At 46.1% G+C, this 27,058-nt stretch overlaps 1 protein-coding gene and 1 long non-coding RNA gene across 2 annotated transcripts in view; one reads left to right on the top strand and one right to left on the bottom strand.

Annotated features, from left to right (window-relative positions):
• Positions 1–27,058, top strand: part of MTOR (mechanistic target of rapamycin kinase) — a 123,538-nt gene that overhangs the window by 78,233 nt on the left and 18,247 nt on the right. Inside the window, exons 29-38 of the mRNA XM_005901305.3 lie at positions 4,848–4,923; positions 7,711–7,850; positions 12,039–12,139; positions 13,828–13,943; positions 15,109–15,186; positions 15,374–15,481; positions 18,842–18,967; positions 19,060–19,191; positions 22,907–23,022; positions 23,934–24,051. Of these exons, the coding sequence (XP_005901367.2) occupies positions 4,848–4,923; positions 7,711–7,850; positions 12,039–12,139; positions 13,828–13,943; positions 15,109–15,186; positions 15,374–15,481; positions 18,842–18,967; positions 19,060–19,191; positions 22,907–23,022; positions 23,934–24,051 (1,111 nt within the window). The remainder of the gene's footprint in view (positions 1–4,847; positions 4,924–7,710; positions 7,851–12,038; positions 12,140–13,827; positions 13,944–15,108; positions 15,187–15,373; positions 15,482–18,841; positions 18,968–19,059; positions 19,192–22,906; positions 23,023–23,933; positions 24,052–27,058) is intronic.
• LOC138991273 (uncharacterized) lies at positions 20,671–24,010 on the bottom strand. Its single transcript, XR_011467288.1, has 3 exons — positions 23,414–24,010; positions 23,136–23,318; positions 20,671–21,396 (listed from the first exon to the last, which is right to left on the bottom strand). It is a non-coding gene; the product is annotated as an uncharacterized lncRNA (long non-coding RNA).

The following is a 27,058-nucleotide window of genomic DNA, read 5'->3' as shown; positions in this document are numbered from 1 at the left end:
CGCCCCAGAAAAATCCGCTGTGGCTGCATGGGGACTGTCCTCCTGGGAGGCATGGAGGCAGTGGCTTCTGAAGGGAAATCAAAAATAGGGAATGGGAGGGACTTCCCTGGCAGTCCAGTGGTTACGACTTCAGCTTCCAGAGGGCTCGGGTTCAATACCTCCTTGGGGAACTAAGATCCCAGAGGGTAGGTGATGCAGCCAAAAAAAAAAAAAACAAAACTAGGGAATGGCAGCTTAGGGGTCAGAGCAGGGTGTCAACCACAGTATGAGAGAGGAGGCTAAAGTGAAGTGCAGTAGGGCTCCTGTCCTGTATGGTTCCATCTGTTCCCTGCTTTCAGTCACTTACTTCACATATACTTGCTTGGTGCCCACTGATGCGGGGAGTAGACAGCTGACACACTTTCCTCCTCCTGCAGAGCTGTACCCTTAGTTATTACTTGAGATCCTTTTAAACGTACAGTTTTGAAGTGAAAGGATAGCCCTCGGGGCTACAGCTTCTTTCTATGCAAAATGGAAATGTTAATAGTAGTGTCTACTTCGTAGGGTTAAGAGATCATGGATCAGCAGTAGTCAGCACAGTGCCTGGCACCTACAGAGCTCTCAGTAAATTTAGGTATCTTGTTGTTGCTAAAATCCTTGGCCTCACATGATGAAGTGCCAGAAGCCGTGGAGGAGGGATAAAAAGTTAAGATCTTAAATAAGGTGGCGGACTCTCTGAAGCACTGAGAGAATCTACAGATCCTCAGCCCTGCACTGTGTCCTCCAGCAGCCTTGCAGGCACATGTGGAAGACTCCCTGGGGGGAAAAGAAGAGAGAGGTGCATTAGGGAGAAAGTTCTGTGGGAAAGAAGAATGCAAACAGGAGAAAATTAACAGGGAGAGAACAGCCAGTTAACTTGAAATCTCTCCTCTCTGAACAGTTGACTGTAGGTGCATACGGTCTCCTTTCTTTCGGGTCCTCAAACCAGAACTTAATTTATCAAAGGGACCCTTTTTCTCTGCTCACGCTCCTTTTTCATGGGTATGTTTTAGTCCATTTAGTCAAAGTTGTTGTTTTTCAGTGACTGTCCTTACAGTTGGACAAGAGCTTAGCTTGCATGTCAAGCTGTATGCCCAGTTTTCCTGACCATTGATGGAGGGCTGGTCAGTAAGTCCTCAATGAGCCCAACCCCTCTCCTTCCCACAGGGCTCTGTCTGCATCCTCACCTGCCTCCACACATACTCAAGTGGGAAGTACTATACAGGTGTCTTATTTGAACTTGCTCTTAAAGGAGTTGGGGCCATGTGATGAGTTTTCTTGTCACATTTGCAAAGCTATGTTGGTCTGTCCTTAGAGGAGGTAGGTCAAAGTCATTGCAATAGTAAGGTAAAATCTGTATTTCTCCTCTGAGGTCTCTAGTTACAACTTCCTGATTTTGATCAGTTTCTTGTAAAATTCTCCTTTTTATGTATAATGAGTAGGAGAGTGAAGGGGGAAATGGCTTTCACTTGCTTTTGTTTTTGTTGCTTTATCCCAGAGGAAGGCGAGTTTTGGTAATGTTTATAAATTGATCTTGAAAATAGAATATGTTCCAGAACATGAGATTGGAAGACAGTTCTTAGAACTCCTGGACTTTTTATGTCTGATTCTTAGAGTTAACTTTTTTTGGTTCAGGCAAAGAACACTTTCCGTATCTTTCTCATCAAAATACTTTATATTCCTACAAGGGCCATCCCAGTAGTCCACATTAGGACTCAAAGTAGTATATAGACTATATCATTATAGATAGTTACATATGATATATTACATATTTCAGTATGAAAGTGTTAATCGCTCAGTCGTGTTTGACTCTTTCTGACCCTATGGACTGTAGCCCGCCAGGCTCCTCTGTCCATGGGATTCTCCAGGCAAGAATACTGGAGTGGGTAGCCATTCATTTCTCCAGGGGATCTTCTCAACCTAGCTATTGAACATGGATCTCCCACATTGCAGGCAGATTCTTTATCGTCTGAGCTACCAGAGAAGCCCAGTATAATATATCATAAGTAATATGTAGAATATATACTGGATTTCTTATTTCCTGTCTTCTTATACTGCCAAATCTTTACTTGGGCTCAAGGAATTAGATGATCACAAATATATATACCCAGTAGTATTGATTACTAATACAGTTTGCACAGCCCCACATAAGTGAGAACAAAGTTAAGAACTTGACTTTTGAGGCCAAGAGGAATAGGAAACTGCCTGACAGTGAGCATGCAGTGGAGGGAGTCCCTTCGGACTCAGATTTTCATTCTCAGCTTTGAACTCTCACAGGGCTGCCTAAAGAAAACCATGACATTACAGCATCACTTTGAAATTAAAAATATTTCTGAATCCTGCAGCAGAAAGCTATGGAAAACATTCAGGTTCAGTGCTTTGCTTGGGACCTGCTCAGAAGCGCCAAAGAGTCTGTGCAGTAGATTCCACACAAGGTGACCTGTCTCCTCCTGTAAGTAAAGGAGAAGGGTGTCTGTACAGCTACTTTCACCTCTGTACAGACCTTGAGCTTGGAGCCCACTCGAATAGTCCTGTTCAAGATGGAACTTGCATGGATGGTTGCCTAGTGCTGGCTCAAGTCTGAACATTCAGTTCAGTTCAGTTCAGTCGCTCAGTCGTGTCCGACTCTTTGCAACCCCATGAATTGCAGCACACCAGGCCTCCCTGTCCATCACCATCTCCCGGAGTTCACTCAGACTCACGTCCATTGAGTCAGTGATGCCATCCAGCCATCTCATCCTCTGTCGTCCCCTTCTCCTCCTGCCCCAATCCCTCCCAGCATCAGTCTTTTCCAGTGAGTCAACTCTTTCGCATGAGGTGGCCAAAGTACTGGAGTTTCAGCTTTAGCATCATTCCTTCCAAAGAAATCCCAGGGCTGATCTCCTTCAGAATGGACTGGTTGGATCTCCTTGAAGTCCAAGGGGCTCTCAAGAGTCTTCTCCAACACCACAGTTCAAAAGCATCAATTCTTCGATGCTCAGCTTTCTTCACAGTCCAACTCTCACATCCATACATGACCACAGGAAAAACCATAGCTTTGACTAGACGGGCCTTTGTTGGCAAAGTAATGTCTCTGCTTTTGAATATGCTATCTAGGTTGGTCATAACTTTTCTTCCAAGGAGTAAGCGTCTTTTAATTTCATGGCTGCAGTCACCATCTGCAGTGATTTTGGAGCCCCCCCCCCCCAAGAAAAAGTCTGAACATTAGACATATGTTTTTTCTGTACTCAAACATATAAGTAAAATTCCAGAAGCTTCTATCCTTGGACAAAAACAGATGAAGGAAGAAGCACATATAAGAACCTGTTTATATGCTTAATTTCATATCCATTATTTCATTTGATTCCCTAAAGAATGCCGTGAAGGAGACAGTAAGATTGCTTCAGGTTGTATGGAGACTGTCCCTGTTCATGTGGGCCTTGGGAAAGTCACTGCCCTCCCAGGCCTCTGTCTCCCCAGGAGTAAAACAGGCCTAATAATACCCTTCCCTACCCACTCTCTCAGGGATGCATGAGGTCAGAGGAGCAATAGATTGGAAAGATTGTTTGAGATGTGATTTGCAAACATGAGGCATTCGATTATTACTTTCACAAATGTTAACTTTTCTAGTTCATCAGATTTCTGGGCAGTTACCTCTCAGTTTTATTGGAAGAAATGTGGTGGAATTTGAATTTTTAAAAATAGTATTTTATAACACCAATCTCTTGCCATATTACCACGTTGAACCCACATCCTGGAATTTCCCAAAACCACTTAAAAATTAATTTGAATCCAGTAGACAGTTTGTCCTTAGGGCAGTAAATTAGATCCTAGCTTGTTAAACCAGTCTGGACTCCCAAGCTGGTCTGTCACATTTTGCTCCCTACCTGTGAACAGACACGGTCATTATTATACCATAGTTTTCTCAGGCCTGCTCCCTCCCTCTCTTCCTTCCTTCCCATAACTCAAGCTCATGTTTAGTGTAGGGTTAGCTGCTCTTTACCTCCCTGTTGGAACTAGGGACTGAGCCTTGCAGCTCCTCTCCATTTCAGGATGTCTTCACAGCCTCTCTGATGAACCAACTCCAGGCGGCAAGCCTTCCAGCTTTTCTGCCTAGTTGCCCCAATATAGTTACAGTCCTCCAGCCCCAACTGCCCTTAGGATGACATCAGCAGCGTTGTGTGTGGTTATGAAAAACATTTCTCCACCAGAGACCAGGCAAGTGCCTTGGGATGTGGTCCCTTCACAGCCTGCTTCAGAGGCAGAGCACGGTCTTGCGAGAGGGACTAAGGGGGCATCTGGATTTGAAAGACATGGACCTCATCAGTGAGCAGTTGAGACAGCTGCACAGCCATAGGCCCCAGGGTTCTCTGTCATTGACGTGGATGACCCAGCCTCAGGGCCACTTCTGTGTCTCCCACAGAGCCTGATGGTTTCTATTTGTTTTGGTTATTCTTATCATTGAGACATAAAAGCTAAAAGTTCAGAGGTACCTCATCTGTTGTGTTGGTTGGGATGGTTCTGGAGCCAGGGTTTCTTAGTTCAAAAACAGACGTGTGCTGCCTGACGTCTGATATCAGAGAGGAAACCAGTCAGTCTGCTGCTTGGAGGAAGGGCCCCAGGCAGGTGAGGCCTCCTGTCCACCAGATGTGGCCCCTTCAAGATAAGGAGTGTGAGGTCAAGATGAAATTATCAGGCCACAGTGGTAATATAATAGGTAACTGATGTTCTTTCTGCTTCTGTAAGACGTTGTCCCCAACGTGCTGGTGAGCCATCTGCCCACAAGCGACCCTGCCCTTCCCACCCTCCGACATGTTGAGTATAACCTCCGCTTCCTTTTGTTTTCCCAGCATTAATAATAAGCTGCAGCAGCCAGAGGCAGCTGCTGGGGTGTTGGAGTATGCCATGAAGCACTTTGGAGAGCTGGTAAGTGTCTCATTCCTTTTAGAAGAGCAAGGGGCAGCTACCTGGCTAGGGAAGCACTAGGCCACAGCCTTGAGAAAGTTACTTTCCTTTTCTGTTTTTTCCCCAATTATTAACAGCCTGATGCTGACTTACCTGTATCTTGAGGCTGAGGGAAGCAGTGGCCATATAGAGTATATTCAGGCTAAACAGAGATTGTGAGGACAGAATCTAATGAACAGTAATGACTTGTATTTATCAAATAGCATATGCCTAACTCTTTGCTATGTGCTTTATGTACTTCATCTAATTCAGTCCTCATAGCAACCTGTGAACAGGTACTATTGTTATCCCATTTTACAGGGATGAGAGGGACTTGAGGCTCAGTATATACTTCGGAAGAAACCATGACTAATTCTCCAGAAAAAATATGCCATAATTTATACATGATATTGAGGGATTGTTCCATTTCATTACTGCTTATATAGTTTCTTCCTTCCTGCCATCTTTGCCCAACCAATATTAAAATGTTTCCGTTACTCTCTGTGGTCTTGGGTGGGTGCTTTGGTAACTTCCTAACCATATATAAACATTGATTTAATCAACTTAACACTGGCTTCCTGGAAGTTCAAGAAGTTCTGGGTCCATATATTTGATGAGGAACCTTTTATTAGTTATGCCAGTCACTTACTCCAGTTTGCCTTAATCAAGAGCCCAGTGTGTTAGAGTAAAGAAAATTGACTACTTCACTGCCTTATGTAATGGCTGGTCAATTGGACTGAAAATTTTAAGGGAGTATTTTGCCATCTTGAGCACATGCCTGTAACTCAGCTAAGAAAGCATCTCCAGATGACAAAACAGAAAGGACTGTGTCTCATCCATCTTTGCCACAACCTTGTTTGCAGAGGGAAGAAAGTCAGAAGAGAGGGTGCTTAATGTAGTCCACTCAGACAGAGATATCCTCTCCTTTGATATCCTTAGAGCTCAGACTGCAGTAGTTGAAACAAGGATTCCACAAACATCTGGTATTTGGGTGATTTTATATGCTGGTGGCTCAGAGTGCCAACCTTAAATGAAAAGATCCCCATCTCCAGGTTCTGAAGGTGGCCGTTAGCTCCAGGATTATTGCTAAACCCTGGTGGATTTTCTGTTATATTTAGGTAGCTGAATCATATTAAATTCGACAATGGTTTGCTTTTTCTTGGCAGAGCCTGTGCTTTCTCAGCACAGTTTATGTAACAGCAATCTCATTAGAATTGTGATTCATTGCTTAAACCTTATAGTTCCTGCAATCTATTGCAACTCAAAATATCCTGCCCCCTACCTGACCTGCTCCATACGCTGCTCCCCCTACTTTCTGCTTGTTCATACTGAGTGGGTACCATATGTTAGTACCCACTTTTCCACCCAGTATAGAAATTCAAAATGGGAAATGTACCAGTGTTCCTTTTTAATTTAAGAGTTTTTAATGTTACAGTCTCTGAAGCCACTCTTTTCTAAGTTGTGTCTTTCATATTTAGGCATAGTGGAGCAGTATGATTCTAAACGAGCTCAGGAAATGAAGCTTAGAGCCCATTTTGACAAACTCCACTGCACACGGACACTGGGGCAAAGGCTGTTGTGGCCGCAGATGAGGACAGGGCAAGCGGAGGGGACTGGCTCTGCCGAAGACAAATGAGGGGAAGTAGGCACAGGTTAATGGCCTAAAATAGACATGACCTCCTCACAGCCGTTTAAGAAGAAAAGATTCTTTCAGAGAACTTAATAGCACATAGCTGTGCTCATACATGCTACTCAAATTAGAGTTTTATTTGGCAAGGAGAAGGAGCGTAATAGGGAGAATGAATGGGGGCCCTGCATCGTGTCACACAAACGCTGCTGCAGGATCAGATCGTTGTTAAAGAAATCCCTGGAGAGCTGCTCCCTGGCCTGGTAGAGAACTAGTCGTCACCAAGCTGGCGAGGAAGAAGCCCAGAAGACAGACTGGGGTGGCGGCAGATGGAGGGCAGACAGAGACATAAAACAGTCCTCGGGCCATTCAGAGAACCGTAGTCTGCACCTTCTAGACTGCAGTGGCTGCTCATTCACGTGGCCAACACTGAATGGCAGCGTGGCACGCCATCTGCTGGGTGATGGAATCCGTCCTTGGGCCCCTGCCAGTGATGAAGCTGCCAAGTGCTCAGAGGAGGGAACATTGGATGGGAGACTGTAGAAGAAGGGAGGAAGATTTTTCCAAAGAATTTTAAGTGGCAGTGTTATATTGTATTTTAAATTATTATTTCCTGAAAGTTTAAAAATGTATTAAGTAATGCAGAGAATAAAGAGCTTTTGAAAAGCGAGTTGTTTTCCTCCAGCAAATATGCAGATGTGGCCTGGTCTCTCTGGCCTCATCAGGAAAGCAGCTGCTGGCCCTGCCAGGCGGCCCACTGTCAGCATTCCAGCAGATCCAGGCCTTGGCCTCCTTACGGGAGCCCTTGTCAGGGCTTCCTGCCATCCAGATGATTTGCCCTGTCCTTGCATGCCCACATGCTGGAGTTCTGGTGACTCCTGTGTCTGAGCAGGAAATGATGGGGAAAGACATGGCCTGACAGCTACTCTCACGTTATCCCCGGATTGTTCCAACACTGTGCCAAGGAGCCAGCATCCCCACCAGCACTGTACATACCTCTGGATACTCTGAAGGCCTACTGTGCTGGGTGCGGTATCACGCATACAACGTGGCATGCTCAAGGAAGGAAAGTCTGTGGATAAATAAAACACAGCCTTATGTTCTCTGTGCCTCACAGCAGTCCTCTCTTTTCTCCCTGGCAGGAGATCCAGGCTACCTGGTATGAGAAGCTGCACGAGTGGGAAGATGCTCTCGTGGCCTATGATAAGAAAATGGACACCAACAAGGACGACCCAGAGCTGATGCTGGGCCGCATGCGCTGCCTCGAGGCCTTGGGGGAATGGTGAGCTGCAGTGGGATGGAGGCCCAACTGCCTTGGAAAGACTTCTCCCAGAGCTCTCTCCCAAGACTCCCGCTTTTGCTTTCATTTGTTTTCCCAGGAAGCATCTCTCACTTGGGAGTGTTTCTCTATTTTGTCTCAGTGATAAATAGAAAGATTCTTTTCTTTCTCTCTCTCTCTCTTTCACATAGTCTTCGTAATGCTCTAGGACAGGACAGGAATGGGTGTGTTCCTAGGATCTACACCTGTTCTTTCTGTCTCTTAACCTTGACTGGCTGATGAAGACTTCATATTCTTACTCTGCAACCTTGATTTTTCTTTTCCTCTTTATTACCTATTGCTAGTGATTTTAGGAAAGAAGAACAGATGCCTGCTTGCAGGCAGTTACTGTACAGTTACTGAGCGTACAGGGACAATGGTCTGTAGACAGCTCTGAAAGACGCACATGAGGGTGGGGCAACCTTGCAGTTTTCCTGGAGGAAGGACCAAGGCTGGGAGACAGGTGAAGAGAGTGGAGAGCGGGGATAAGGGTATTCCAGGTGGAAGCAACAGGGATGCTCAGCTGAGGACATTTGCCATGGTCTTGGTCTGGGGAGTTGTTAAGAGATGTTTTCCAGCATGAAGTGCAGTTTTTTTAAATAGCTAAAATAAAATGCCATACCACAGTCATGAACTAGTTTAACTACAGTTTTTAATAACAAATGCCTTACTACCTCCCCAGGAGCAGATATCTCTGCTTTCTCTTGCTTGTAAGACTGAGGGCCCTCCATTCATTCATTCAACCAGTCATTATTGAGTGCTTGCCCACTGCCAGCATCTGTGCTGGGGCCCTGAGGACACAGTGTGAACAAGAAGGGCACAGCCCCTGCCTTCTCAGAGCCGACAGGGCAGATGACCAGGCCGCTGTAGCACTGAGTGAATATAGTTATAAAGGAGAAGCCCAGGGTTGGTGGGATAGAAGAAGGGGCCCTAATCCTGACTTGGAAGGCTCTGGAAGGCTTCCAGGAAGAAGTGCTCTAACTCGGGCCTAGACAGTGAGGAGGATTGAGCACAGTATTATGTTACGGGTTCTGAAAGTTCAGTGTGGCTGTGGGGTCAGGTGTGATACAGAAAAGAGATAAGAGGTGGGGCAGGAGAACTTGGCAAGGCCCAGGCCAAGTCGGGCTTGTAGACCAAGTTAGAGCTTGAACTTTATTTAACCAAAGGGCTGTTGCTAGGCCATTCTCCAAACCCCACAGAATTTTTTTCTTTGCATTCTTTCATTCATTGCCCTGGATTGCTCACCTCTTCCCCTTTTTCTCCTTTGAAATTCTCTGCATCTTTCAAGCTGCACCTGAACTGTTTCTTCCTCTTGGAAACCTGTCCTGCCTTCCCCCTTTCACAGTTAGAAACAACCACTGTCCAACCCAGGGCTGGCTTGGTTGTGAGAAGTGACTTTAGGTGTGATTTTGTCTCATCTCCCCATGTGACAGTTGGGAAACTGAGACTCGTAGAAGTTGACATCTCTGCCCTGAGGCCTCTCGAGAGCAGAGTCTTCTGGGCCTCCTGACGCTGCACTTCGCAGTGCCATCCACCCCTGAAGTCTCGGATTCCTTCCAGCTTTATAATTACCTATAAAGTGTAAGTGGCCAGTGATGCTGACCAAGGGGTTTAAAAATGCAGCAGAGTAGAAGAGATTTTTAAAAGAGATGAAAGAAGCAGAATTCTTTTCCTGATCATATGCAGGTTTTTTTTTTATATGGTTTATTCAGTCAATTCTATTTAGAGTGCAGTTTTTAAATTGCTTTTGCTTTGAGTATATATCCTGAACGTGCCTGAGGCAGGTGTTCACCGGAGGTGGCTGTCTGGCACGATCTGGGATTACCAGTGAGTGGAAGACCCCCTTTCCCCATGCTTACAAGAAATAGCTCCCCCTCCCCCAGCTCCAGCCCCGGCCACACCTGCAGCCACATGAAGCTAAGTAAGCCCCCTCCCCACAGTTCCCTTGCATGGCCTCTGCATCCTGAGGACAGATTCCCTGGGAATGACATCCCAGACAGCCAAGTACTTAGGTGTTCCAGATCGAAGAATGCTCCCCCAGGCTTTTGGCTGATGCTCTAGGCAAGAAAGTCAGTCTTGGAGGACCTTTTACCCAAACCTCCTTGGAGTCACAAAGAGTTGTCAGAGAACCTCTTCGTGGTTGTCCCATAGACAGTCTCATACTTTTTCTCTATTTGGTTCTTTTCCCCTCCCCGCCTTTGAGAGTTAGGTAGGAGTTAGTATATTCTGCATTCTTATTTGTAAGAAGTCTTTGTAGGAGAGGAAGCCTGCCTCTGTGCACACTGACCAGGGTCTGACAGCTGTTGACACAGTTGCAGCTCGAAGGCGGTGCCCGTATCCTCTGGCGGGCCTCCTCTCTAAGATGCCGCTCTACAGTGCTCCTTGCTTTGTCTCTGGAGGTGACAGTATGTGGTGTTTCACACTGAACTCACTCCCCGGCTCAAGGTGAAGAGCAGAGCAAAATCTCAGACTTGGAACACAGAAATGGAATGTCCTGACGAAACAGTAGAGGGAGGCTGAAGTGCCTGTGGCTGTGAGCTGTACAAATTTGAATTCTAGAGTTGGAAGGACCATTCAGAGTGAGAACATCGCTTTTCTTTAGCTCCAGGCAGGATTCCCACCAGAATACGCTGCCCAGAGGATCTGTGCTGTGCCCTGAGCCAGTGGTTCTCAAACAGTGGCCCTTGGATCACAGCATCTGTATCATCTAGAAACTTGTTGTTTAGTCACTCAGTCGTGTCTTTTTGTGACTCCATGGACTGTAGCCTCCCAGTCTCCTCTGTCCGTGGGGTTTCCCAGGGAAGAATACTGAAGTGGGTTGGCATTTCCTTCTCCAGATCTTCCCAATCCAGGGATCAAATTTAAGTCTTCTGCAGGAAGAGCTGCTACTGTAGGAGAACCTCCAGCAGGACCCAGAGTGAAGGTTTCTAGGTTTAGGTGGCAAGAAACCAACACTGAGGTCATCCAGCTGCTGTCACTGAGCTTCAGTAAGTCCATGGGGCAGGATGGCTGCCCACCTCCTCCTCTTTTTTATCTTGGCCATGTATTAAGCTAGAATGCTCATGTCCCTGACTGTCTTCATTATGTGCCGGAGAGACAGTGGAAGGTGATGACTGCAAGGTCGCGATGCTGGATAGTGGCCCCAAGCAGTTCTCCTGGATGTGGTCACCAGTCAGCTTCTAGGGGAGCTCAGCCTAGATCCCTTCAGCATCTTTATCTCCTCCCTATTCACAGTCCCCCAGGTCACCTTACAATGCACTTATGTCCCCAAGGCTTCTGAGCTGGGCCACTTGGAGCTTGTACCTTTTCTCTTGACTCCAATCCCAATACCAAGCTAAAATATCCTGCAGTATCTCTTTCAGAAAGCAGGAGAGATTGAGGAGTCTCCTAGCTGAGTCTTGAAGCTCACGTGAATGCAGGAGCTCGTATTCCTACAGAAGCAGAGTTTTGTTTCCTTTCACTCAGAAGTGCCACATAGGAGGGCAGCAGTTTTAACTGCCAACAGGACATCTGTTCTTAAGGGATTCTGCTCTGTGTATCGAATGCATCTCATTATCTCCTAATGACACCTATACTCACAGTCATTGTACAAAATTCCGAGAGTAAACAGCATTTGGATTTCTGGTGGATGTTACCATTGTAGAGCCTTCTTCCTCTGCACAGATTGATTTCATTTGAATTTCATTTCAGACTGCAGCCATTTGTATAATACTTATAAGAGCCAATTGTCCCTATAGCTTTGAACCCAAAGTGAATGTCCAGATGTGTCTCTTCTGATTGCTTTCTCTGTAGGCCTGCCAAAGGGAAAGAGCCCAGAGTTCATTGGCATAGGAAAGAAGTTATTTAATATTTATGAAGAGGGCCAGATGTTTAGGACATTTCACGTCACATCGAGTTAGACACAGTCCCTCTCTTTGATAAACTCATTGTCAGGAAAATTCTGAGCCACCAGGCCATAGAAATGACAAATCACCAGACACTTCTCAATTATTTCATGAAAGCACTTTTTCTTTAAAGGCTTCCAGATGAAGGCAGGCCCCTATCATCCAGTTCCCCTGCAACCCCCCAGCTAACCCAAGGGGCTCTAGAGAAAAATGAGCAGGTCATGGAGGTGATTTCAGTTAACCTGACTATATAATTCTTTTCCTGCAGGGGGCAGCTTCACCAGCAGTGCTGTGAAAAATGGACTCTGGTTAATGATGAGACCCAAGCCAAGATGGCCCGCATGGCTGCTGCAGCTGCATGGGGTTTAGGTAAGGCTGCCCTCCCAGGCATGGGGAGGACAGTGAAGCTGGAGGCTCGCCTCTGAGTAGCAAGGCACTGTGGCTGCAGGCAGAGTGTCAGGTCTACAGAAGCGTGAAGCCATTCATGTCCACTTCCACCTCTTCCGTTGGTCCTTTCTGTCTTCATGGCTTTGATTAACTTGTTAGACATGCATGAAAATCTCTCTTCACAGGGAAGCCAGGGAAAACAGTGTGCAAGCATCAACACTGAGATGCTTAGTGAAGTTTGCATTCTGGCTCCGTTGTCATTAGCCTCTTTCTGCGTTTCTGCTTTCCCTGGGGCCTCTGTGTCATGATCCAGTATGATTGCTGGAGTTCTACCAGCATGTTTTTACCCCACAGGAATAATGAAAGAAGTCAGCTGTCTATCTCCTTGATTTCTTAATTTTATTGTAGAATTTTCCCAACGATGATAAAAGTAAATAGTACAATGAGTCCCTATATGCTGTTCACTTCCTCCAGCAGTTACAGACATTCTGATAGTCTTGTTTTCTCTCTTCTCCTCCTTGCTGCCCAACACTCACCCACCTTTCTCACTCCCTGAGTGTTTTCAAGCAGCGATTTCCTTTTAATCCCCACAGAAAAGTGTCATGTTCTGATCTCAGGCCCCAGCAGAGAGGATTATCCATGTCTGTCCCAGAAGTACTCTTGGCCAGAGAGGGAGGGTCCGTGGGTGTCCCAGGTGGAAGCTGCACCTGTGGAGTCCAGAGGAAGGTTACATAACGTCCGCCTCCATCCCCACCCTCTGAGTCACAGAGCTCACATCCTCTCCTTTCATGAGCTCTGAGCTGGATCCAGAACATTTTTCAGAAATGAATTGCTTCCTGAGGAGTCACTCTTTGTTATTCACTTTTGCCCAGAGGCACAGAGAATGGATGCACCGGTGGTCTGGAGTGAAAGGCAGGGAAAGGCCTCATAAAATTGGGGGCCCTGCAGCGTGCAACTAATGAAGCCAGTGTCTTTTCTGCAGATGGTCATAGAAATCCTGGCATTTGAGACATGCTCACCCCACCAGGGGAAGCAAATATCGTTCCCAGATGCCACCATTTCCCCAGCCTGCCATGATATAGGACTACTGTGCTATGACCTAGCCCATCTTTCTGTTGTAACAGAGCCTCTTAAAATATTTATCGCCTCCTTCTGAGGCAGAGGTGCTGCCAGCATGAGATGAGTTAACTGTCTCATCCTGTCCCCTGTCCAGATAATGATCCATATCAGTTGTTTTCGGGAAAATGTAATTTCCAAGGTATTACTGAACTGTGAGATGCTCCACTGGTAGGGGAAAGGCTCTTGGTCTCACTGAGAGAGTCCCTGGTGAGTTCTCTAGGTTAATGAGGTGCTGCACTCCCCCTCCTGACCTCTGGGCTCATACTCATGTAGCTCCTTCCATCTCTCATGGAACTAACTCCCAGGGGCAGCCACAGAGGCCTGTGTTTGGAAGACAGCTATGATGTTGTTAAATCGGCTTGTTCAGCCTCACAGAGTATAGAGGCTCTCTGCAGGATTCTGATACATCAGCCTCAAGATTGTCCTATTTGAACCCCAAGCTAAAAGCAAGTAACAGTGACAAGGCCTATTTGATATACTGCCTTTAGCCCAGCAAGCTTACCACTCTGATATTTTCTCTGTATATGTGTGTGCGTGTAATGCACATGTAGGTCAGTGGGACAGCATGGAAGAGTACACCTGTATGATCCCTCGGGACACCCACGACGGGGCGTTTTATAGAGCTGTGCTGGCGCTACATCAGGACCTCTTCTCCTTGGCACAACAGGTAAAAATCTATGTGTAACCAAAACTTTCTAGTATGAAATGGTAATCAAGGGTGCCCAGTTAGCTCCTAAGCACAGGGCACCTATGTAAACAGGCTCTGGCATTTGGCTCTGTGGGCTCGCTAGAATGGCTTAGGAGCCTAAGACTCAGTGAGAAGACAACTCCTAGCACATCAGCCACTTTCTGCTCTGAGAGGGACACCTGTTCTGGAAGTTACCATGTAGATTGCTTATGGAGTTGGCTTCTTGGGTCATCATGGCCTCCTTTTTACCATGTTGCTTTAGTGTTCCCTATGGTGGAGAGAAACTGTCCACTAAAGGAGGATTCAGAGAGCAGTGCGCCCCTTGCAGCAGAAATCCCACCTCTTCTGGCTGTTAGGGTATGTCACACACTGGTCACCTTCTAGGGAAGCCAGCACTTTATTTGGAAATCCTCTGCTGTCTAGCAGACTAAAATAATGAGGTGATCACACCCACCCTGTTGGGCACCAGACTGTCTTAGGTGAGGTGCTTGGGTGAATGCCCTGAGCACTCCAGGATGGGCACGTAGTCATTAACCTGAAACGTTCAAGAAAGGAAGAGTTCCCCATGCTGGGGTTTTAACAGATGAAACAGAGAAGCCTCAGACTGCAGTCCTATGAGCTCTGGTTTACACGATGTGAAAACAGCCCTGGGCCATTCATGTTCTAGACACAAAAGCTCCCATTTACCTGGAAAGGATCGGGCATTTTTCTGCCAGTTTCAGAGACCCTCTCTTAGGAGGACAAGGTGCTTAAAAGCAGGTGGGTCATTTGAGTGCTTGCACGGTCTGTTCTTATCAGTATCCCCAGCAAGAAGAAGTTCAAAGCAGATGGATCCACAGGCTGTCCTCTAGAGATGCGAGAGCACAGTGATTCTCTTTCTAAGCACACGTCTCCCTTCCTTTGTCACCCAAGCTCTAAGACGGTGAGCTTTTGGCTGCCATATATTTCTGTTTTTTCTGAGAAATCAGAGAATGCTTTTATCTGGGCTTTCAAATCAGGTAAAAGGTTTCTTCCCTTCTTCATCACTGGGATTTCAGTGAAACAGGGAATTTGTGCATCTAGTGGGGAAGCCCAGAAATCACAGTGCTCCCCTCAGCTCCCAAGCCTGAAGCTCCATTCCTGTGCTTTTCTCGTTCTCTTCCAGTGCATCGACAAAGCCCGGGACCTACTAGACGCGGAGTTAACGGCGATGGCGGGAGAGAGCTACAGCCGGGCCTATGGGGTGAGTGTGGGCTGCCTGTGCAGTGCCAGGTTTCCAGCTCAGTTCAGTTCTTTTTGCAGAGTGGGCTCATGAGTACACACAGGCTGCTGGGAGTGTGCCTGTGGGACCAGAAGGAATGACTGAAATGAAGCCTGGCTTTTGGATTGTTCATGCTGTATTAAGTTGGAATGTGATTTGCTTCCATCAGGCCATGGTTTCTTGCCACATGCTGTCTGAGCTGGAGGAGGTTATCCAGTACAAACTTGTGCCCGAGCGACGGGAGATCATCCGCCAGATCTGGTGGGAGAGACTGCAGGTGAGCCTGGTGGAAAGCCCTGTGCCACCCTCCCCACTCCTCCAATCCCCACTGGCATCCACTCCCTGCCTCCTCACTGAGGCCCGGTATACATTCAGAGCAGAACACCCACAGACTTTTCACCTGAGCCTTTAGCTGTGAGAGAATGACCACTTTCCCAACCTCATTTTACCCTTCTCAGGGAATAAAAGAAAATAATTTTTTTTTTTTTGGTCCATGCCCCATACCTTGTGGGTTGTTAGTTCCCCAATCAGAGATCGAACCCATGCCCCCTGCAATGGACGCATTGAGTCCTAATCTAACTGGACCACCAGGAAATTCTTGAAAATATCTTAAATAAGTGACATTATGGCCAGCCAGTTGAGAATCTTGACCTTAAAATCAGTGGTTCTCAACTTCAGCTATGTGATAGAATGACCTGGTACTATGTGTTAAGTCAGTTCAGTCATGTCCAACTCTTTGCAACCCTATGGACTATAGCCCTCCAGGCTCCTCTGTGGGATTCTCCAGAATACTGGAATAGGTTGCCATGCCCTCCTCCAGGGGATCTTCCCCACCCAGGGTTTTAACCCAGGTCTCTTATGTCTCCTGAATTGGTAGGCAGGTTCTGCACCACTTGCACCACCTGGAAAGCCCAGAATGATCTGGAAAGCTTTTAAAAATTGAAATACCCAGGTCACGTCAGACCACATCAACAGAAGTCCTGGGGATAGACCCAGGATCGGTATCTTTCCAGCCTTCCCAGATAATTCCAGGATGTGGCTGATGCTGAGATCCACTGCTCTAAATCCACTTGCTGGCCACCTTTCAGTTGGAGTGGGGAGGCTGATGTTTTCATTTACTAACTTCTGCGGTTTACAGTTCCTCAGGTCTTAGTCACGCGATAATCTCTGCAAACTTTTTTCCACCGAAGTTTCCCCTCATCGAGAGACTAGTCCAAATTCTCCATTAGTATTCACATTGTACATTCTGATCATTTTAGCATGAGGAGCTGTCGATTCCCAACCTGGGAGTCAGGAGTCTCAAGTGTTCTTGGAAAGGACAGTTCTCCCACCCCCTGAGGAGACAGAAGGGAAGTTCATTGGCAAAGCCTTCACTGCTCCAGAAGGCACTTGTCCCCCTGCTCATCGTAATCAACCTCCCTCATTGTCAGCGGTTTCCTCTTGATCCAATCCACACTTAATTCCAAATTCTGTCCCCAGACCAGTCGAAGTTTGTGCTTCCAGCTTTTCAGCAGGCTGTGACAGAGCCTTCTGACTCCAAGTTGCATTCTCGTCCATGGAGTTCCGGGCACATTCCTCTGGAAAGGAAAGGAGTGGGGCAGAGGCTCGCCTATGAGCACAGTCGTTTATGCCCTGAAATGAGCACATGCAGTTCCTTCCCATGTTTTATTAGCAATTATGAAATGTCCAGTGAATGTTTTGGTGGAAAAATTGTCTATTGAACCCCAGAAAAGAATTCCACAAAGCCAGAATTTCCCGCTTGTCCACACCCTCGTTTTTTTTTTTTTTTTTTTTAAAGTGCCTGTAATGGGGTGAAGGGTTTCCAAATCAGAGATCTGATGAATCTTCTGCCCTTCTAACAAGTGGGACTTTGACCAGACAGAGACTTAGAAGGGGGTGGACTAGACGAGTCTCGGAGAAGGGAGACCCATGTTTGACTTTACTGTGTCCATAATACCATCATCACCTTAGGCCTTCGTGACCTTCCTACCTTGAGACAGAAGATACTTTTTGCTTTTCAGAGCCAAGGGATTTCAGCATGTGGGAGAAGCTGGCAGATGAGAAGTCACCAAAACAGTCACTCAGTGTACTTTGTTCTGTTTTTCTAACTTTCCAAATCATTGTCGTTAATGGGATGAAAGATGATGGTCCAAAGGCTAAAAATACAGTGTTAACTTTGCAGTAGGAATTTGGCTCTTATGGATGGCTTGCTGTCCGAACACTCAACTAACTGCTTAGGCTGGAAGACTGCCATTTTGTGATCCATTCAGCTGAACTCCCCAGCCAGTAGCTCCCATGGGACAGTATGAGAGGTCAGCCTTACTTGCATTGGGTTCTTTTCTTGCCTTGGGTTCTTTATTCAGACTCAGTCTGTGTCCTGTCATGTTTAAAAGCCTGCAGCTGGACTTCCCTGGTGGTTCAGTGGTAAAGAATCTGCCTTCCAATGCAGGAGACAGGTTCAATCCCTGGTCTGGGAAGATCCCACATGCTGTGGAGCAATTAAGCCCATTCACTGCAACTGTTCAGCTGGGAACCACAACTATGGAGTCCCCATGTCACTGCTACTAAGGCCTGCTTGCCCTAGAGCCCATGCTCCACAACAAGAGAAGCCATTGCAATGAAGAGTAGCCCCTGCTCACTGCAACTAGAGAAAAGCCTGCACAGCGACGAAGACCCATCACAGCCAGAAATAAATAAATAAAAACTATCTGTGAAGTTATTTTAAAGCCTTCAACCATTGTTGCTAGACTTTTAGACCTACCTCCATGGAAGACAGCTTGTTTGGTTTCATGAAATTCTCTGATGAATTGATAGATCTCAGAACCCCGTCCCCCCAGTATTCGTCTCTGCATCTGATTTTTTATCAGGAAGGTAGAGGAGGAGAGGCTTACTGTGTTCTCAACAGTCTTTTAATATAAAATTAACTTGGCCCTTTTGATAGTGATTAGTTCACTGTTTTTAATTTAAAAGAATTTATACATGTGAATGAATGAGGTCTTTTCCCTTCTGTGTATGGTTTTTGATCTGAGATATTTAAAAAAAAAAAATGAAGAGGAAAGACAAGGCCAAGATCTGAGTGCAAGTTTAGGCTCTAATAATTTCAGGAATATAAATGCCACCAACTTTCAAATAACATCAGTTGAAACTTCAGTTATTTAAACTTTTTTTTACACTTAAGTAGTTTTTAAAATTTTGAATGATACATCTTTAATTTTTGTCAGCGATAGTCATCTTCAACCAGAGAGACTGAGGCAAAAAAAGTTAAAAATACATTATTTACAATGCAGAAAAGAAATTTAAATAATTTAGTTCATTTAAACTTCACCATAGCCCCATGAAGTTGGTATGGTTCTTATCCCATTTTACAGATCAGTCACAGAGAGGTTAAGTAACTTATCCAGAGTCGCGATAGGTAGTAAGTGGATGGGCTGCGATTCAGGCTCCAGAGGTCTTGCTCTGTAGCTTCTCGAATTTTGAAAAGTTCCTAAGAGGCGTTCACTCACATACCCTTCTCTTGAGAAATATGAGATTATAAAAATGAATCTCTTTTTTTGTTTCGGGGTGGGTTTCACCGTTGCCCTTGAGGGGGTAAGATGTAGCAGAGCACATATCTGATCCTCACTTGTGAACATCCCAGGGCTGCCAGCGTATTGTGGAGGACTGGCAGAAAATCCTCATGGTGCGGTCACTCGTCGTCAGCCCTCACGAGGACATGAGGACCTGGCTCAAGTACGCAAGCCTGTGTGGCAAGAGTGGCAGGCTGGTGAGTGTCCCGCCCCTCCTTGGGGTGGGGGCTGAGGAGGGCACCCTGCTCCTGGTCCAGTCCTGTGTCTAACCTGACCCCTTGTCTTGAAGGCACTTGCTCACAAAACCTTAGTGCTGCTCCTGGGAGTTGATCCATCTCGGCAACTTGACCATCCTCTGCCAACAGTTCACCCCCAGGTGACCTACGCCTACATGAAAAATATGTGGAAGAGCGCCCGCAAGGTCTGTACCCGACTGCAGCAGCAGACCACGTTTCTGTAGAACACTCGCCTAGTCTGCTTCTCACTGCCTCCTCCAGGCCAGAAAGGAGACAGTGTCCAAACCACCATGTCAGGGAGTGTGCTTCCGTGGGGAGGCTATTTGGGCCAGATTTCAAAAAGTGAATCACATTCGGGGAGATGCACGTATACCCATGGACCAAACCAATGCATGTAATCACAGTTTTTTTTATGAGCAGCTAGAATGTGCTGCAACAGAAGAAGCATGGTTTCTTGGTGTGTTTTGTTTTTTTCCCTAAGAGAAGTACCCAAAAAAGCAGTGTATTTATGAAAACAGACTGAAGCTTTCGTAAGACCAACTTGGTTTTTCAGACTTCTTGTCTCCTCTGCACTCGTCAGTTTAGATTCACAAGCAGCAACACCCAGGGCGTAATGCTAGAAACAGAGAGGAAACTCATCTTGAAGCCAGTGTGGTATTCCTCTGACTTTATTTACAGACAGGGCCTCGGGAAATACATGTGACTTCTGGTGGGATTTTTTTCTATTTTATTTTTAAAAACAATCTCCCTGGCTGATGGTGGTGATTAACCCAAAGTAGGTCCTGGAGGCACCGTCAGCACCTGCTTTGGCTCCTCATCATCCTCCTAAGGAAACAGAGGGGGAAGTCCCAGCTGTCTTCTCCCTTTTGTGCCCACAGTGTCCCTGAAGTGAGGAAGGAACATAGAGCAGCCACTGAAGCCATGGCTGTGGGAGATATGAGAGAAGAGCAGTCAAGTCTGAGCTAAAGGCCCACTTGGGAGATCCTTGGACTGTGGCTAGGAGTTGACCTCTTTTGTGGGTACTGGGTTTTGTGACTCTAAATGCCACCCAGGGTGGGAGCCACAGCCATGCACCCAGGTCCTGTCTTTGATTGGGGCATACTTCAAAAGTAATGGCCCAAGTGTCCTTCTCCAAATGTGCAGTTTAAGGTTTTTCTCTTTTGTTGTTGTTTGGGAGGACGTGTTTGTTTAGTCTCTGTTTAGTGTGCCTCCCAGGCCAGAGCACTTCTGATTCAAAGCCTGCTCTTCCTCCAGGCAAATGAGAAAAACAGAAGGTGCTGGATCTGAATGTAGTCTGGTTTCCTTCCTATGTGTAGCCTCCAAGTCTTTGAAAGTCTTGCCGAAGGCAGGCATAAGGAATATCTTGGCTAATATCTCAGCCACGGAGTGGCTTCTTTCAACATAGGACTACAGCCCAACTTCACAGATTATGGCCTTTTCTTAGGAGCCCACATTCTGGAGGCAGACCACAAAACCACATGGATTAAAAATTTAGAAATCAATTTAAAATTAGGTGCTTGAACTTCAAGCCTGGAACTAGAGATGCCACATCTTCATAAGAGTTCAGGAGCTACTCCGAGAAGACTGATTATTAATACTAACTGTGCTGTTGAACAAGTCACTTTACTTCTCTGAGCATTACGTTCTTCCTCTGTAAATAAGGACTGGACTCTGCCTTGCCTCAGTCAGGTAGACATGGGGAAAAGCAGGTCCCCTTCTGCAGGAAAACATCAGGCAATAGGTGTATGGCCAGTGTTCTTCTAGAAGAGACAGTTCACAGAATCTAGAGACAGTCTGGTTCCTTCTGTAAACTTCACTAAGCCAAGAACCTAGTTCTTGCCCACAAGCCCCCAGGCAGTCAAGAGCCAGAAGAGTCTGCCCAGCTCACACTCAGCCTAAGAGAAGCCCCATCCTCCAAGTGAGTGATCTATCTGTAAGAGAGAAAGAATCATTTTTCCCCCCTCCTCATTTCCTGGAGATGAAGAAAAGAAGGAGGTTTTTTTTTTATAATTATTTACTTATTTATGGCTGTTCTGGGTCTTTGTTCCTATACGGGCTTTTTTCTAGTTTCAGCGTGTAGGGGCCACTCTTTATTGTGTGGGCTTCTCTTTGCAGTGTTTCTCATATTGCAGAGCACGGGTTCTAGGACTCGCAGGCTTCAGTAGCTGTGGTGTGTAGACTCGGTAGTTGCATCTCCCAGGCTCTGGAGCACAGGCCTAGTAGTTCTTGTGTGTGGGCTTAGTTGCTTGCAGCATGTGGGATCTTTCCAGACCAGGGGTCACACCCACGTCTTTTGCATTGTAGGCAGATTCGTTACCAGCTGAGCCACCAGGGAAGCCCCAGAGTTATCCTCCATCTTTGTCATGAGAGGTCAATTCTCTTTTCTCTCCCTAATCAGATTTAAGTCTAGTCAGTGTAGTTTCCATAGAAGAAAAACTAAAAGAATACTTATACTTCCCAGGTGTGGGAGGCTAATATAGTTCATTTTTCAAAGCCAGTGGTGAGGAATGAAACTAAAGGCAGATGTGAGGGAGACAGGTGTCTTGTTAAGTGTTAGAACATGTGTGTGTCTGCGCTGTCCTCATGTGTGGATTAGTTCCCTGGTAAAGCGTTGACACGTCATTCTTCCTCTGGGTGAAGCCCTCTGTCTCTTGATGCCAATTAATTACTTAATTCTTTATATATTAAAAGTATCTGAGGTTGGTTCTGGCCCCCAAGCAAGGGAATTTCATTTTCCTTCAGAGCTATCATTACTAACATGTTTCCACTTTTAAAAAAGAAAGAAAGGAAACCTTATATAATTTATAAGGAGATCATTTTGACCTTATTTATTTGAAGTGTTGGGTTTTTCTCTCCTTTCCTGTAGCAGAGAACACATATTCTCTTTCATTTTCTGTCCCATGCCATTTCCCCTCTCTGTGTCGGTGGATTGGAATCCACTGTTTTTCCCACTTGTGCTTCTCCTGTCTGTGTGTTCTGTCTTCATCCTTAAAGCCCTTTAAAGAGTTTGGACTCCATTTATCATGATGCTGGTACATGTGGACATGGCAGGTTTATAAGTGGCTTGTAACTGAGTCCAAAACCTCTGACTCTGGCTCTACTCTTCCCTAGTTCCACTATCTGTTATGAACTCAGATGCCTCCTGCTCACTTTGTATAAAATCATGTAAAGAGATGGAACTGCTTGAGGACCCTCTGAAGCCTTTGCTTCTTAGCCAACCTGTTCAACTAAATGCTTGGCTAGTGTCTTCCCCACTCCACTTGGATATATGAGGGGTCTCACCCCATCTCTGTGTTCTTATTTGGGTACTAAGGGTTCTATCAGATCTTTTTAATGTATTTTATTGAAATATAGTTGATTCACAAGGTTGTGTAATTTCTGCTATATGGCAGTGATTTAGACATGTGTGTGCATACACACCAGGCACACTGTTTTTTATATTCTTTTCCATTGTGGTTTGTCCCCGGATCTATTCGATTTTTTACACTGTAATTTTTCCTGTGCTAGTGTCCAGGGTATACAGTGTCTTAAACAAATACTAAGGGTTCACTAGCCTGAAACAACTCCCAAGAAGTCTGATTTCCCCCAGGGCAGTATATTGATAGTGAATTAAGCAGTGATTTCCGATTACTTCATATGGATTGTTATTTGGGGAAGCTGGGCAAGTAGATTTTCTAAGCCTTGTTAAACTAGTAATTGCAGTTGGCCAAGGAGAGTTACTCCTTGAGTTAAAAAAATATGAATCCTCTTGACAAGTCCAGCCATCGCTCAGCATTATGCCCTTGCCCCTGTCCTACCCCATGCTCTAGGGTGTTCTTTGGGAGAGGGTGAATGGCAGTTCCTTTCCCCTGGTGTTGGGCCAGACGCCAAGTGACTCCCTGTGCCTTTGCCCTACTACAGATTGATGCCTTCCAGCACATGCAGCACTTTGTTCAGACCATGCAGCAGCAAGCCCAGCATGCCATCGCCACCGAGGACCAGCAGCACAAGCAGGAGCTGCACAAGCTCATGGCCCGGTGAGCTCCCTATGGCCAGGCCTATCACACCCCAACCCTGCCCCATCAGCGGCCTCTGCCCCATGGTCATGGTCAAGGCTCCCAGAGCAGCCAGTTGCTTGCATCTCTCTCACCTTTTCCAGGGCTCCACAGTCTCTGCCACTTATTTTCCCAGGATCCAATAGCCCAAGAGCACCCGTGTGCTGTTCTCCTGGTGTCCAGCTTCAGAGTTGACTCCTAGCTTTCAAATGCTGCTGGTTTGATGTGTGACTTTAGATAAGTTACTTACCCTCTCTGTGCCTCAGCTTCCTCATTATCTAAAAAGGGGATAGTAAGAATTCCTTTTCCCTAGGGTGGAACAGGATGGTGTGAGGATTAGTGGAAAGAAAACGTCAAGCACTTGGAGCAGTACCTGGAACAGAGTAGCAATCAGTGAACGTTAGCTGTTAATTCCATCATACAAAGAATGAAGGAGGACGTTGCTGGCAATCCGGTGATCAAGACTCCATGCTTCCACTGCAGGGACCTTGGGTTCTATTCCTGGTCAAGGAACTAAGATCCCTGCATGTAGCATGGCACAGCTAGAAAATAAGGGAGAAGCCGTAAAGCAATTGATGAGAAAAATTACTTTCAGCAGCTGCCACCCACCGAAATGAATTTGGGGAAGCCAGGTCCATTCAGACTTCAGTGTGCCAGTTACCTGGTTTATGTTAGCATTGACAGAGAGCAAGAAGAGACCATCCCTTAAAAACTTGGTGCCCAAAACCTGTCTGTTTTCCTCCAGGTGGCTGAGAATCCAGGTGGTTCAGTCATGTTGCCTCTGTAGACCTGGAGTCAACCATAGGAAGGCCATTGCGCTCCCAGGATGTCGTCCTCCTCAGCACGGCTCTTCTAAGGAGGGAGCAACACAGGGTTTGTTTCTCTGTTTTCAGATGTTTCCTGAAACTCGGGGAGTGGCAGCTGAACCTACAGGGCATCAACGAGAGCACGATCCCCAAAGTCCTGCAGTACTACAGCGCCGCCACAGAGCACGACCGCAGCTGGTACAAGGTAACCAGAGATGGGAGTGAGCCGGGCTCCCCACCGCTGCCTCCAGACGCCGGCCAGTGCGCCCCAGGGCGCTCACGCTTCACCGCAGAGCCTCGGTGGCCTGGTCTGGTACCACGAGTTTGATTCTTTGAGTGCCAAGAGCTAGTCAGTCAGAGGTCTGACTGATAAAGAAAGATTGAGAGATTCTTTCACTTGAAAAAGATTTATTACACCATGAGTGTGTGCATGGCTGTGGAGATGCTGTTGTCTTTTTATTCTTTTTTTAATGAGAATATAGTTGCTTTACAGTGTTATGTTAGTTTCTGTGTACACTGAAGTGAATGAGCTATGTGTGTACATATATCCCCTTCCTGTTGGACCTCCTCTCACCACCTCCCCTTATAGGTCATCCCAGAGCAGAGCTGAGCTCCCTGCGCACTAGCTATCTGTTTTACACACAGTAGTATATGTATGTCAATCCTAATTTCCCAATTCGTCCCACCCCCCCCAATCCCTTGGGCCCACATGACCACTCTCTACATCTACATCTTTCTTCCTGCCCTGCAAATAGGTTCATCTGTACCATTTTTTAGATTCTACATATATGTGTTAACATGCTATGTGTTTTTCTGACTTACTTCACTCTGTGTGACAGACTCTGGGTCCATTCACATGTTTACATATGACCCGATGTTGTTCCTTTTTATAGCTGAGTAATATTCTGTTGTGTATATGTGCCACATCCTCTTTATCCATTCATCTGTTGATGGGCATTTAGATTGTTTCCATGTCTTGGCTGTTGTAAATATTGCTACAGTGAACATTGGGGTACATATCTCTTTTTGAATTATGATTTTCTCAGGGTATATGCCCAGTCTTGGGATTACTGGGTCCTGTGGTAGTTCTTACGGTAGTTCTGTTAAGTTTTTAAGGAACCTCCATACTATTCTCCATAGTGGTTCTATCAATTTACATTCCCACCAGCAGCACAAAAGGTTCCCTTTTCTTCATACCCTCTCCAGTCTTACAGACTCTTAGCAGCTTGTTTTCCTAGACCATGTGGACACACAGTTAGTCTCTGGAACTTTATCTTCCCTTGTAGTCTCTGGAACTTTATCTTCCCTTGGGTCATCTGTTCCTTCCCAGCTTCTTTATGATTCCCATCCCTGCCTGCTCCTCATCTAAGAACTGAACTTTCTGTTTCTGTTGGAAAGCTCTGTTTCCAGAGTAACATCCTGTTATATAATAGAAAATTTTTCAAGAAGATAGAGAAAACTAGAAAATGTATAAAAGCTTGACTGGTAGAGGAATAAGTCTTGGAAGTACACACCTCCGGTGAGAGCATGCTTTCTCATGTGTTTTTTATATCTTTTCTGAGGGGCCTCCTGGTTAGACTGCCTGTGAGGCAGATGTCATCCACTCCTTTCCGGTGTCTCTTTAACCTGCTAATACTCTGGGAATGAATCCCTCTGGGGTCAAAACCTGCATCTGAAGGCCCTAGAAACATCTACAGTAAAATTCTTGCCATGCTTTAAGCATGTATCAGTCTGATCTGAAAAATGCCCATTTTGTGAAAGCAGCAGTAATTATTCTCTCTAGGACAGCTTCAGTCCAGGACTGGAAGAATATATCCAGTGAACCTTTGCCCAGCTGGAGCCTTACTAATTAGAACTGTGTCCTAACCAGATTGCTTTCCTTCAACTTTTCTGAAAGAAATGAATCAAAAAAAAAAAAAAAAAAAAAACTGGCTTTAGTCTGGGCCTATTGAGTCTGTGCTGTCGTCTCCCATCAGTGATGCATGTTAGTCCCACGTGCCTGCAGGACTCTTTCTGTCTTGTTTGCTGTGACCCCCCAGCTCACTGTACATATACAGGTATTTGTGGATTAAATGAAGGTATGGGAAAGCTGAGCCTAGGTCACTGTAGGATTCTTATTCATCAAGTAGAAGTTGATTGTGATTCATCTACTCTGCTTGGCTGGGAAAATGGACACTTCTGTGTTAAAGCAAGGTTTTTAGCAAGGGATTCAAAGAAATATACCAGTTATCCAGAAAGTTCCAACTATGAGTGAATTATTTAATGTCTTGCTGTCATCGCAAATTTACAAAGTTCCAAATCAAACTCTTCCTCATTGCCCTGTGCACCAGGCAATGCTATCTCAAAGCATTACTACCGCTCAAACCCTCAGAGGTGTGAGTAGTTAGCACCAAAGGCTTCTTCTGGCTGGCAGTCACTGGCCACTGATCTCTGACAGGCCCTCAGCCAGGTGTGAGGGACAAGCAGTGACCACGAGTCACCCTCCATGGCTGGCCTGTTCTTTTAGTGTGCCCCCTTTCCCACTGTTCTCTGCCTAGTTAAGACCTCTGCCTTCACTCTCTGAACTTCTGCTCTCCTCCATCATCTGTTTTGTATCTGCTGCCAAAGGAATTTTTCAAACCCAGCTTTTAACCCATCTCTTTTTTTTTTTTTTTTTTTTGGCAGAGCCACACTTTGTAGGATCTTAGTTCCCTGACCAGGGACTGAACCCAGGCCCTAGCAATGAAAGTACCAAGTCCTAATCACTGGACCACCAGGGAATTTCCTTAAGCTCTTTTTTTTTTAAACTATACTTGTTTATTTGCTCTTGGCTGTGCTAGGCCTTTTTTGGTTTTCTCTAGTTGCAGCAACTGGGGGCTACTGTCCGGTTGCGGTGTGCGGGCCTCTCACTGCAGTGGCTGCTTGCTGCAGAGCACAGGCCTCTGGTGCACTGGCTTCAGTAGCCGCACAGCCCTGGCTCTAGAGTGCTGGCCCAGTAGTTGTGGTGCACGAGTTTAGTTGCAGCACGTGGGATTTTCCCAAATCGGGGATCGAACCCGTGTCGCCTGCGTTGGCAGGCAGATTCTTAACCACTGACCTTCAGGGAAGACCCTTAAGCCATCTTTCAAAGCTCTGTTGGGAATTCCATGCCCTCCTGTGTGTGTCCTGAGCTTCAGGCACATGTCTATTTTCTGTGAACCACGCTGCTTGCCCACCTGCATCTTCGTCCCTGT

This window comes from Bos mutus, chromosome 16, assembly GCF_027580195.1.
Source record: "Bos mutus isolate GX-2022 chromosome 16, NWIPB_WYAK_1.1, whole genome shotgun sequence".
Taxonomy (NCBI): Eukaryota; Metazoa; Chordata; class Mammalia; order Artiodactyla; family Bovidae; genus Bos; species Bos mutus.
This window is presented reverse-complemented; position numbering and strand designations above follow the sequence as displayed.